Raw genomic sequence first — 14099 nt, 5'->3', positions numbered from 1 at the left:
TGTTCTAAAGCCATGACAACTCCAAATCTTTTATAGGGTCTGGGTCTGTAGGTCTCAAAAATGAAAAAGTCATTCTTGAATTTCCATAGAGATGGTACCTTAATTTTAGAGGCCGACCCGGTGACAAACTGGTATCTTTTTGTTCTCTTGATTTTATACTTCATTCAAATGGTCATCTTTTTAATGGAAGGCCTGTTTCCAGGATATCTTCTTATTTACATCTGACTATCGCATGAAATCAGGCGCCTACCAAAAGAGTTCAGTTTTGCAGGTATAATTCACGTTGCATTAGTCTCTATGCATTCCGTTTCATGGGATAGTCGGCGTCAGACAAAATGGAGCCTGCAGGATCAGAAATTTTGTTCTGTTTTGCTTCAGTGGGAATGGCATCGAACATTCTGGACTTACACTGCCGGTAACGATGGATCCCGCGCTTCCCGTATGCAGGATTTTAACTGAACCCACGCTTCCTCATGCACATCCAGTTTTGCTTATGTCGTGTTCCTTTTCGTATAAATTTTCTGACAGAAATGAAGTACACAAGGAACACGAGGCTTGGTCTTTTTAAGACATATTGAACTTTGTACATTTTCCAGTGTAAGATCTGCCGGCGTCATATTAATCATCTTCTGGGTGACTATTTTGATCCTTTCAAGTGTTTACATTTAAGATTGTTCCTTATGCTTGGCAGGATAAATTCAACACTCAGATTCACATTTGCAGCTTGGAAGACGTGGGGTGGGAGTGGGCTTACGTGTCTGAGAGTGTCACTGGGACTATACAACCTGATCTGCACATTGCCAGAACTCTGAAGAGGAAAATAATAACCACTCTAAAAGGCTAAGTCTGTCACAAATAGCCACTCTTGGTCTCTGAGAAGAGACACCAAGATCAGGCATAGTAGCTGGACTCTGTCATTCCTAGTCTGGAAAACGGGCATTTGTCCGTGTAGGTCATAGTTGAGTGCTGGTTCTAGGGTAGTAGTGGTGCAGTTTGTTAATGTGTTTTGAATTTTTATTGGACAAAGGTCAGGGTTAGCAGATTACAAGATGTTTGTCGTTTGAAAGGTTTGAATGTTTTAAACATTGATTCTTTCTTGAACTGCTTTGGTTGTAGATCACAAAACTCCATCCCCAGGGACAACAAACGCATTCAAAAGGGTAATTTCCCCTGGATTCGGCGCTACCATAGTTCAGACTCCTGTTGGGAGTTTTATTGTTGTCTTAAGCCGGAGCGGAGATGTGCTGGTGATATTTCCGATCAAGCAACCGTTATGACATAAAGCAGTCCTGATCTTACCTATTTATTGCACAGTTTTCACGTAAAAGGTCAATTAGTTGAATCCAAAATGTTTCCCTGGGAACATCGGAGTTCTGATAAACTTGGATGAAATCCAAAGTTCTGGTTCCTATAGAACCATATTGGCTCTAACAAACCTGCAGGGATGCTTGCAGGTTATTTAACGTGGGGGCAGCCACTCAAATGAGCCAAAACCATCAGTGTTCTGGGGTACTCAAGCATCCATCCCCAAACTCTTACGGTACCGACAGCAATGAGGCTACAGTGCCCGACTGCGCAGCGGGACCCTGGAGACCTCGAGACTTGCCTTCGTGTCAGGCTCTCAACGTTTTCAGGCTTCCTGTCCTTCCAGCAGGAGCTGAGTCCTAGGTCTTGGCTCAGCACTAGGCTCTCTGCTCTGCCAATGGGGACTGTGAGAAATTCGGTTCGACACAGAATTTGCACAGCTTCCAACTTCCCTTCCCAGGGAGCCAGGAATCTGGCAGCCTTAGGCAACCCTGGCACGGAAAATACTTATTAAGACACAGGAGGCAGATATACCGTATAAATGCGGTAATATGACAAGGTATTTATGAACAGGGATGGGGGGATCCCCACCCCCCGTTACCGTAAGGGGCACAGGGCAGGATTCCTCTCTTTCTAAAGCAAGTACCTGCTTTTGGTTAGATGGCATGCGTCCTTCGCTCCACGGCTATATTGACTGGATCTGCGCTGACTTTAAAGGAGAATAGCTCGGGTGCCTGCGCTGTAGACACCTGAAGCTTAGGAAGGCGAATCCCCCTCTGTTTCCAGCACTCGTAGACACGGAGAAAAGTCAGATACCAAAGTTCACTTAAAAGCGCGGGAGCCAGATAAGGGCAATTCTAAATTCATTCTCAAGATTTAATTGCATGAGTTATTTTTGAGACCTGTAGATAGATTATGAATATGCTCGACTGGCAATACTGAACCGCTGTTGGTATTAGAATAAAAGGCATTTGAACAGAAAGCAAATGTCAAGGACTGTCAGCGTGGGCTGCAGGGCAGTACAGAGGAATGGCCTAGCGAGTACAGCCACTGGCTAATTGATCCAAAAGACAACACTAAAAGCTTTATGTGTAAAGAGTTTGTTAATATTTCTTTTCGTGACTTGAGAAGCATTCACGGGTTAGCATTCAAATTAAAAAAAAAAAAAAAAACAAAAAAACCACCACAACACAGCTATTCAGACTTTGCAAAGCCTCAGAGCTATCTGGTGCCTCTTTTTAATTCCTTTGATGTGACTGTCTGGACCAATGTTTTTATTATTTATTTAAGAGAACCACACGAACCATACCGATCTCTGCTAGGCTTAATCACATTTTTTGGTCTCGGACGAAACTTTTCTGATTCTTGGAATGTACTGAGGAACCTCTCTTTTAAAATCAGGTCTTCCTGAAGGCTCTGAAATTAGGTACCCCGAATCACTTGTCTCCTTTGAAAATCAGAGTTTGCAAGCACTACTCTAAAGAAAAACCAACCAAACAAAACAAGCAACATTTCCTCAGTTTCATACTATATTTAGTCACTTCCTTAACATTGGGAACCCCAGGATTCCAGCATTACGTGCTATATTGTAACAAAGCCAGGTAAAGGAGAACATAGGAAGGAAAACGGCAACCATAAGACAGACAACGTTTTGTTGCTGCTGCTGCAAATCAAATTCTCTTCTAAGAGATCCTTACGTGCTGGTAATACCATTAGGAGTTTGAGTCACATTTAAGGTAGCGCTGGACCTGGAACTACAAGCCAGAGGTCACCTAATAAATGTGGTCTGTTTGAATGCTGCTCGAACAGCTTTTAGCTGTTAAAAACAATTGATTTTTTCAGACAGAAAAGTACATATGCTTAGGTTTGACTAATTGAACTTTGCTTCCGAGGCTAAGACAAAAATGTTGAAATGTTTCACTGTGGTTTTGGATTTCACCTGTGGGGGACAGAAAGCTTCACATTTAATTCATGGAGCCTCAGAATTCATTATAGCAGAATAATACGCAGAAGTGGATTATCTTTTTATGTCAGTGAGTAAATGACAGTGCCAACTTTCAAAGCTTCTTAACCTGCCCGCTTCCAAAGAACGGAACAGGCTCAGCCCCAGGGGGAGCAGGCCTGCTTGGCGGGCTGCAGAGCTCTGGCCCCCGTTTCTTCCTGGTCATCCTTACCCCTCTGCTCTCAGAGTTTCAGAGTTCCCTGCTGTGGTGTCAGGAGGCGAGTCCTACCTCCGTCCAGACCCTGGCTTTGAGGAAACTGAAAGCCTGGGTTCTGAGAGGAGTGCTGAAGGAGCAACCTTTTTCAATACAACGGTGACAGAACTTTGTTCAGTATATATGGGACTGAAAGGATCCTTCCCTACACGTTCCTCTCTCGCGCGCTCAATAAACCTTCCTCCAGCGACGAGGACCTACAAACAGCTCTGTACACATCTGTTCTCCTGTTAAGGGGCCAGTTCAGGCCCTGACTCTTAGCTAAAGAAATTCCAAAGGCACTAGGGAATATTTGAGGCGGAAAATGCTACTCCTGCTCCAGGGCTTCATTTAAAATAACCACCTTTCAATTTTTCAAAGTTGTGAGGGTTCGACCTTCAGGAATTGCGTACTCAGAAATGGAGGAAAGAACGAGAACAGGATCACTCTCTTCTTCTCCTTAAAGCTTCAACATTTACAACTTGTCTTAAGTAGATGAACTAGTACCTTCCCAAGAAACAAGCCAACCTAAAAAAATCCACAGGCCATAACAGAAAAACCAGCATAAAATCAGAGAACAATTAGAGCAGTAACACAGATTCTGTTTCTATGGAGATGGACATGAAAGAGAAAATATTTATCAGCTCTGCAGTTTTTAGGCCAGAATGGGAAAACGTTAAGTTTACAATGAAGCTAAATGAATAATGGGACCAAGTAAGAGCGTCAGCACCGCTGAGGGGCAAAGGCTGTCAGTGATGCAGTAACATCTAGGTGTGGCAGCTGCAGAATGGGGGAGTCTCTGTAAAAGCTCAGACATTTTCCACAAGTCCTACAGCCCCACTCGACATAAAGCAATTTTTTCAGCTCTTAGAGCGTTTCGAGTTGGGAGCGCAACCAAGAGCTCCCAGAATCATCAGTTCATTTTCAACGTGTTTTTCTTCCGATTTGAGCAAATACTCCTGCTTACGCTTACAAAAAAGTTTGCAGCCATGTTTTTTATAAATTGCAGATCACAGATAAATGCCTTAAAGGAATTAAAAAGAAAAAAACCCTCCAAACATTTCCTGCCATTCCTCAGAAGTTTTCAGTATCTCTTTCATGGCTAAACCTGAAGTACATCAAACCTAGGAAAGAAATATTAACGATCTCTTGCCAAACAAAAGCGTTCAGCTTTGGCTCTTGACTGAACCGTGTTCCCTGAATGGTTCTTCTATACTGCCAAAGACCATCAAGCTACAGCTGACTGCAGTTGCGCTTTTCCAGGCACAGTGCCACCAACAATTTCTTTGAGGTTGAATGTCATTTATTTAGCTATCGGAAACAAAATAGCCACGACGGAGACAGACTGGTGAAAAGGATGAACCGCAGAGAGTCTTCGTGAGAATTCTCCGAGAACGTACAGCAGATCTGTTAGGATCGTTAGAAATACGTGAAGTAGCTCACGGCTAAAGGTAAGCGTAAAGAGAACAGATTCAACAACAGTTTATCAAACATGAAAACGCATGACAAATATATAAAAATTGGTGGGAAATGAAGCACCGAAATAAAAATAGAGTTTGAACAAAATCAATGCTCCGTGTGCTATTGAAAAGACACACTAATGAAATGTATATGGTTCCACATATATCAGCTATGCCAACTGCTTTTGAATAGCACCTTAAAGAAGAATGCAAGCAGCCGCTGAGAATGAGAGCGTCTATGGAGATATGACATCAGCAGGATACGAAACAGCAAAAAGAGGTGGATCATAAACCTCAGAAGAACACAGGCTGCAAAGCTCAGACAGCAGCATGGAAACTGGAAACGGAGTGCCAGAACGTTTCTAGGGCAGAAGTGAACGTACTGGATTCCAAAGGCCTCCAGGGAATTATGTAAGAGGGAGAAAAAAGCCACCGACACAAACATCAATCACACCACCGCGACAATTTGAATTCCAGAGAGCATATCAAAGAAATTAAAAAAAAAAAAAAAATACTGAAGCAAAAGGTTCTTTCCGATAACGACTTCACGAACTGAGTAACGCTGCGCCTAGGATAATTCTTTCCTACATCTATTTTGTAATTAGGTGTGCACTTCATTCATACCAAAACATCACTCTCATGTTTTCTGAGGGACCTTATAACTAGAAATGGATGAAATGATCAAGCCCGTACCTCATCTACTTTGCGGATAACGTACTTGTCTTGACAGAAAAAAAAAGTTACGGGGACATGGAAAAAAGAGACTAATTCTGAGAACTCACAGAACTTGCCAGCTGATAGCCCTCACGAAACATCGAAGGCTGTGTATTTGGATAGATTCAAGCAGTTTAATGCATTATAGAGGAGTCACTATGAAATGCCTACAACCAGTAAAGCGTTACCTCACAAGGCAAACCAGAACCCTCCTCGTACTCGCTGCCAAAGGACGATATCGGCAACTGTGACCCGATAAGGAGAACAGCTACATCACTGCATCGTGGATTTCATGAGACAAACTGGTAGGGATGGGAGAATGCCCTGGGGATCAAACGCGCAGGATTTGAAAAGCAGGATAGGCAACAAGACTCACGAACAGGACTCAAACACCTCAGAGATTAATGTTGAAACGGAGAATATTTTGGGTGTAAAGACGGCATAACAAGAAGCGTAGCAAGACAGGAACTCCGTCTCTTCTCTGTGATCAGTGTAAGTAGGGACGATGGAAGAACAAGGTGATTTCTGGCTCGTTGCTGCACCATTCATGATACACTTGCTAACTCACCCGCAGCTTGCTTTCAACAGGTAAGATCAACAGAGAAGACATCCCCCATCTAAAAGATGCTATTACATCATATCAAAGCCTTTATTAAAAAATATTTAACAAGGGTTTTTTCCATATCAGCCTACTGTATATAAACCCCCCGGATGAATAGAAGATGGAAAGGGAAGAGACGCTGTTCATCTCAACGATAAAGCAAAGAGCAGGGACTAACTTGGGCATTCGGAAATGCAGTGATGCTCTGCCGCGTGAATGAGCGGACGCCTGCAAAGCACGTTGCCGCCGAGACGGGGACTGGGACATTGTTTCTGGAAACATGGCAACCAGAAGCTTTCACATTCATCTTACCCACAGGAAAACGTACGCGCAACTGAAATACCTTGCAATCACCCGCACGTGTCATGAGCTCCACCGGCACAGTGGGGAAGGAGCGTCGGCAGAAACTACTGTAAATACTCAGAAGGCATCTTTACGAAGTACCCTGCGCAGTACCCGGCACACTGTTATATGATGTTCTTGGAATAGCAGAGCTAAAACTGAGCTAGTATGAGATGCACATAGATGATTTCTCACACAGCAGGCCTCGATCACGAAGAGAAAGCTATGGAAAATGCATTTTTCTTCCCAAAGGAAAGCATCATTTAGAGCAACTATAGAGGAGACGGAAGGCAGGAACTCGAAAGAGCAAGAAAAAACTCTGATCAGAGGGTCGCAGTTGCTAACTAGCATCCTAAGGCTACCTGGAAGATCCACATATGAAAAAAAAAAAAGGCATCATATATAAGCAACGTATTATTAAGCACATAATCTTGAGCAAATTTGTTCTTGAAAATGTACATTAGAGCCATTTTGACTCCTCATATGCAGATAACTATAAGAGAGATGAAAGACCTGACAAACAGCTGTGTCGTACGTAAGAAAATCCAGGGGCAGAGAATGAAAACGTGCAACATTCCCAGTAAGGCTCAGTATACATTAGGAATGCACATAAATTATCTCATGACCGTTAACCACTATCGAGGTTTTTGGCAGCGATGCATATTGTCAGAGACTGCCGCGGGGTTACTGGGAGCATGGCCACGTAGCGTTTCAATGGATACCATACTGCGGTAATGGATTCGGAGCCATTCAGGGCAACTGGGCTGGAAACAGACCTTTACCTGCATCTTCATGGTATCACAGGCAGTCAGGGAGTAAAGGTAAACTGCTGGGTGAGGTTCTCAATACTGTAGTAAGGAGCGCAGCTGCAAAGAAATACGCACCGATGCTCAGGGAACAGGAAAAAGCTGACTCGGAAGCCTGACGCTGGCAGTCTTAATATCACTACCATTGCCAGTGAAGTAAAGGACAAAATAGGAAGAACAGGGAAAGTGTGTATTGTCTGAAGCCTAATATAACCAAGAGGCAAACAGCTTAGCAGAAAAATGCAAGCAAAGACCACGCGTGAGTCGTTTTCAGACTGCGCACTTGAAAGTAAGCATCTGACAAACAGATACCCGCTTCTTCAGGGAAGGCAGCACGGAGGTCACTTGAATAAAGCTATACATCCTCATAGTCTCGTGAATGAGAAACAGGAATATTGACAACGTAGAGCAGAGTAAAATAGGCAGCCTACCGAGACCCGGTCAACAAGACGTAGAAAGACGACTGGCTTCTCCTCCATCTGCTTGCGAGGCCTTCCCAAGGCCTTTAGGCTAGCATGGTGTGAGAGAACCTTTTTTCCAACTCCTGCCACGGTAAATGCCTTGTTAACAGGTAATTAGGGGACTACCTAACCAAAGCGGAAGGAATAACTTAAAAAAGCAGAGTCGTGTGTGTGTGTGTGTGTGTGTGTGTGTGCGCGCGCGTGCGTGTGTGCGTGCGTGTGTGCGTGCGTGTGTGTTTCTTGAGATGGACCTCGGAAGGTATAATGTCAAATTACGCAATCAGGTTATCAAATTCAAGCTTAGCTTTGCAATCTGGAAAGCCTACATCCACCATACATAACAATACATACACAAAACATTTTCATACGCATATGAAAACCGTTTTTTTTTTTTTTTGGTGTGCCTTTCAGTATAATTTTTAAAACGTCTGCTTTCTAGATGGACTTGGTGGTAGAGCAAGAGCATAGGGGAGACAACAAGGTCTGCATGTTACCCTGTCTGAGGTCATTCTCCCTCACTTTGCAGTAAGCACCGAATACCGCATGTTCTGGCTGCTCCTGTCTGTGTTCTGGATTTTGGCACAAAGTTGAGCTTTGCAAAACTATTGAGGTGTCGAGAATGCAGATTTGTGGTCTTGAATCTGTTCCAGCAGAGGACCACAGGAGTACAACAGTAAATTACAAATGAAGCTTATCGGAATTAGGTGTTTGAATTATTTAGGTGCGGTGAGATTATGAACGGTCATAGTTGATTTAAAAATGCTCCTGTTAATGAGAGAAAACTCCGTAAAACTGCAGATGAGGGGCTGATCACCCAAGATGAACGGCTTAGCGTCAGAACTAAGGATGTGCCCGAAGGTATGCCCTAGCACGGAATGCCGTTAGCTACACCTTGGCAGGTCTCTGCCTATTCTGCTGCGGCGATCAAACCCTTTCCATGTTGATGTTTGCTCATCAGATGGGCCTTCTTGCTTATTTTATATCTATGAGTCCATCTCTGTTCAAATAAAAGGCATATATCTGTTTGAGAAGTTTGACTTGTTTTGCATGGGAGCCAAACATCAGCGATAAGAATAGCAAACATAATGCAGCAGAGCAGGAAAAGACTGGTACCTGACCATGTGTCCAGAACTACAGACATTTATTTAGAAATATACTGATGATTACAGTTACTTAAAAAATCAGCTACCGTCTAATGGGAAAAAACGAACAGCTAAGCCAGATGTCTGCAGGCACAGGACTGGCAAGAGGAGACGGCGACACCTTTTTCAGCATTCTCTCACCTCCACCTGCAGACAGAAGAGAAGTAGCGTTCTTTTTGCTGCTTCCACCCGCTTTGGTGGAAGACTATTTTTCATTTTGAGGAAGAAAAAACCCTGCTAGTTGGCCGCCCTCCTTTGCGTTATCAATAGATTCGTAAAAAGCCAAAGCAAAACAAAAGACAAAACCACCTCCAAAACAGAACCGCGGTTACTGGCAGCAGTTGCGATCCTGGCACGTGAACGTCTCTAGGTTTGGTGTATGTCTCATGGTCCGTTCACACCAACAAAACTTTTGGTCTTTAAAACAAAGAAGAGAGAGCAGTAAATAAATTTGAGGGCCACAAAATTAGAGGGTTACTAACGGTCTTTGTTTTTTGAGAGATCACTTTGAAAAGGACTTACTTTCCAGAAGTGCTCTGGCAGTTGTTCTTATGATGATATACCAAATTTGTTACTCGAATGTCTCCTGCAATTTCAGTATGTTTTGGTCCGCATATGCGTAACTTTTAGTAGGAACATTAATCCCAGTGAAATATGAATAGTTTTCCCTTCCATTTCTGAATGCTTTCCACTCTCCTGCAGTCTCCTTCAAGCACCGACAACCTGAACATAGAGGTGAACGGGTGGGGGTTTTCTGATAAAGGAGGTGTGATTGTAAAATTCATGGCTCAGAAATTCCTTAAGAGCTACGGCTCTCCCATGGCATCTCTTCATCCTCGCTAATGATGTTGTATCCAGCACAGGAGAGCACACAGCACAAAATGAAGCCTGGCCGTGTGCAGACAGAAGGTGGTTAAATAGGTATCCCTGACGGTATTTCTGCAGCGGGAGTCTGAGAATGAAGTTATCCGCTTTGTATCTCCTCTTTCACTTTGCACAACACGGTGTGATGGAATATTTTAAAATGATGCATCTTTTTTTTTCCAGGTCAGTTACGCTTGGAGTTACCGTCCTTTGGTATCTGCCATAATGCCAGTTACCGCCTGTAACTTTACACATAGATAGGTGTGAAAACGCATTAGCCTTAAAGCGCAGTCGATACCTTCCTGTCTGTAATAGCAGGACAACTTTGCTGAAAGCGGACTCAGCGCAGTATAGAAGAATTGAGTAACAGGAAGCTCAGTATAATATTTAATATTGTTAAACAAACATCACCATTGGAGTTCGGATCTCTCGTTCAGCAGTTATATGAAATGTTGGCATGAAGTACAGGACAGACAACAGAAGATATCTGGAAATAAACATGGACCCTGTATTACAAACTTACATATTAACTCTAGGGGACCAGTGCTGTTCTTGCTAACACTGCACAATGCTGCAGGGGAAAATTCCAGCTAGCTTTCAAGATGCAACGTTACATATCGAGACTTTTTCTTGTGCTAAATTTCAGCGTAACAGAAAATACTTTCCCCTCCCGGTCCTTAGCCATCATTTTCTGACAACTGCTTTGATAGAGCCTGAGAGCATTTCAAGAGCCATTCTGAGGGATGGTTTGCCACTACCACATTTTTTCACCACTTGGACTTGGGTAGTGTTCAGGTCTGGTTGCCTTTTACAGTCGCTTTACGGTTATCAACAAGACACCTAAACGTGCGTTTGTATCTCACTGAATGCTCTGTTAAGATCTGAAAGGAGACACGGGTTCAAGACGCAAGTAAATTAAGCTGATGTGCGTAGGAAAGTTATATTCCATTTTTACAGTGGGTCATTGGGTCAGAAGGTGCTCATCAGATTGCCGAGTTAGCTCCTTGCATTCATTTTATCCGAGATCTTCGAAAAAGTATTATTAAGCCCCTGTATCCACCACGCCACCTCTCACCATTTACATCAATGCAAAATGCGTGCACAAGTTTCCAGACTCAGAATGCTGATACATCCAAACGTCAGTGATTTAAGGGACTGTGCAAAATACCGCTAGGTAGTCTTGAGCCATTCTGAAGGTTACGGGTTAATCGGAAATATCCCCGTTTTAGTGATGGATTCTTCTCTGACAGAGGGATATGGTCAGTAAAACCAAGTAGAGAGGGAAGAGTTTAACCAGCTCTTTCCTGGGGTTCTGTTAGGCTAAAGCAGCACGGGTCTGAGAGGTCCAGATTGTTCATCGCAATTCCCATCATTCTCCAGCAAGTTGGGATTTTGCTACAACCACCCGAAAATAATCCCTATTTCTAACATTATGACAAAACCGGGGTGCTTTTCTGCAAATTTAACTTTCCCCCACCATCCTTCGTGTAAGAGTTATCCAGATGACCTTTAATTCCCAAAATAGAGCCTTGTTCCTTTAAATCACTAACAAGAATGCTGTTTTTCACCTACAAAGATATCAGGAGCAGACTTGGGAAAATGCAAAACTTCTTGTGCAAAACCAGCAGCTAGTACCAATTTCATTGTATCAAACTATTCCGTGAACTCGTCCAAGCTTTATGTGGTTATTCAGGGAGAACAGAATGGCCTTTCTGAAAGACAAGATGCATTGCCTTGACATTTTTCTAAATGAAAGTTGCCTGCAAATAGTTTATGCTTAGACACATAATTTGATTTATTTAAAAGATGTTTAAAAACTCACGTTCAGAAAGAGGGTTTTTTTTTTTTTTTTGGTCAAATTTTCAGAAAACATGAATAATTGAATTTTCAGCTACTCCCAGTAGGAACAGTACAGAGTTGTGGTAAAAGTACCCACTTGAGAAAAAAAAACAGAGTAGGAAAGGGAACCGTCAGGACTACGGAAGCGTTTGAAGCCCTCGCTCTAAGCTGTACCGGGGGTGCTTGCTGCCCGAAGCAGGGAGTTGCGAGGCAGAGCACGACCTCCAGCAAGGCGCTGGGAATAGCTGTGGGGGTCGACATCCAGCCGCCAGAGAGAGGAATTCATTGCAAGTAAATCGTAGCATTTCCCACTGTGGAACTACCTCACTTTGCACTCAGTAAGGATCTGACCTTATACTTGGGGGGCGTTTTTTGAAGCCTCTCACTGAGCGTTCTGGAGAAATAATTTCAGCTTTATTCCATGTCCCGGGGCTCTGTGCAAACTTCACAATTCTTCCTGTCTCTGATTGCCCAAGTTACCGACTAATCAATAGAAACTTTTCAAAGAGGTGAGCAGCGCTTAATTAAGAGATTACTCTTGGGAGGATGTCAGCGCAAATGAGGAATTGCAAAAATTATGAAATGACAGCTCTTGCAAATGTTTACACAGGTATTTGGCAGTTTTCTGGATCCTGGTGAACAGCAGTACCCGCAGAAATCCAGAATGGGACCTAACAAATCAGGAGCTCAAATCAGCCCTCGGGCAGTTTGAGCAGCCTTCCTCTTGGACGTTACCCTAAGCGTACGTCCCAAATTTTGGCGCGAGATACCGTCCTATACAGCGTGGAAGTGTCAGTTCCAGCTTACCGACACAGATCCGTTGTCTGCATGATGCTGTTCCACGCTGGAGCTACATATCTTGCGAGATTCAGATTCCTTGGTACCCATTCCACACTTACACCTGCTGTGTCTTTTAAGAATGTGGAAGTCAATTGAAATCGCAGCCGCTATTTACCTGTATCTTTGTGCTCAGGGCTGTATTTTACCCACCAGTATTTTTTATACCGAAGTCTAGATGAGCCATCTCATCTTTGTGACGTGATTTAAATTTAAAATTCTTGAATTACAAGCAAGTATGTGGACTGAGTCCTACCTGGGCGAATCGTTACTGTACAATACCAACCTGCTTTGCTTTTGAGCAAATACTAGGGGAAAAAAAAAAAAAAAGCACGGCTATAGGATTAGACTTGATGACTTTTTTGTCTGATGCCTTGAACTCCTTGTTTGTTATTTGATAAGGAAATTTACGCAAAACTTTTATCTATTTGGGTGCTGGAAGGTTCAACCTTTTCAGGACAAAAAGGCCCCGAGTAACACATAATAAACAAATAATATCAAATTCATTTTTGGCAAGGACAGTCCAAGTTTTGTAATCTTCTTCAGACCAAATGGAAATCTACAAGTGCCAGCTCTACGGTTAATATTTTACAGACACGGGGAGTAAAGGGTATATAAGCAAACGCTTTCCTTTCAATCTTCCTAGCATTTCTGAGCAATTTAGCCCACATCATAATCTGCAATCATGAAGTGGGCAACATTAATTTCATCTATTTTCCTCCTTTCTTCTGCTACATTCCTGAATCTGCAAAATCTTGCTCAAGCAGCAGGTAAGAAAGGACTAATTACTTGTCTTTGCAGTCTTTGTTATCTCAATTTAATGGCTTTAATGCAATTTCACGGCTTTAATGCAATTTCACGAACAATTCTTGCAAGCCTGATTCAAAGAGAACAGAAAAATTTGATTGACTTGAAAAGAAACTAAACAAAGAAATGGTGAGGAGATGGGCAGAACGCTCCAGACCATTTCACTGGGCGAATAACTTTGGTGACATCCCTTTGCAACATCAGGGTAGCGCATGAACAGATGTTGATTATTCAGAATCTGTTACCTTCCAGCACAGAGAAAGCAAATGCACTGTCCTTTTGGAAGTACCGTGTTTTGAAGGGTAATTCATAAGCGAGCTCCTCACCGATTCAAGGCAATGGTTTTCATACGAATAGGTCAAAAATCTCCGTCTCAGTCTGGGCTATGAGAAGGCTAGCCAAGAACTCCGCATCTGTGTAATTTCTTCCTGTATTATAAAATTTTAGACCTTGGTCAAACAACTATTTCTGCAGGCAGTCCTAGAAATTTTTCTACTAATATTTTTTATTTTTGTTTGAAACATGAAAATACCCAAATTTAACAAAACTGAGTTTTCAGGAGCTGGCTGGAAATGCCAGTCAACAGCAGCAAAAAGTCTTTAAATTACAATGTTCTGCACTGAACCCCTTATTATCAAAGCAGCTATATTCCATTAGCTAAAGGAATTACTCTTCCTGTTTTCTAAAAGCTCCTCAATGGTATTTCTAGAACAAAATGACGGCCCC

At 42.7% G+C, this 14099-nt stretch overlaps 1 protein-coding gene across 7 annotated transcripts in view; it reads left to right on the top strand.

Moving 5' to 3' along the window:
- The window catches only part of LOC309591980 (albumin-like), a 38619-nt gene that overhangs the window by 12386 nt on the left and 12134 nt on the right, over window positions 1-14099 (top strand). For 2 of the 7 annotated variants that reach the window (XM_082314993.1, XM_082314996.1), the window contains exons 3-4: window positions 10074-12238; window positions 12340-12609. In XM_082314993.1, coding sequence (XP_082171119.1) covers window positions 12558-12609 — 52 coding nt within the window. In that variant the 5' untranslated portion in view covers window positions 10074-12238; window positions 12340-12557. Of the gene's footprint in view, window positions 1-7464; window positions 7995-10073; window positions 12239-12339; window positions 12610-13169; window positions 13337-14099 lie in introns of those variants that run through there. The other 5 variants (XM_082314997.1, XM_082314998.1, XM_082314994.1 and 2 more) reach the window with 5 other exon arrangements.

The sequence above is a fragment of the Platalea leucorodia genome, assembly GCF_965183815.1.
Source record: "Platalea leucorodia genome assembly, chromosome: 6".
NCBI classification, from domain to species: Eukaryota; Metazoa; Chordata; class Aves; order Pelecaniformes; family Threskiornithidae; genus Platalea; species Platalea leucorodia.
This window is presented reverse-complemented; position numbering and strand designations above follow the sequence as displayed.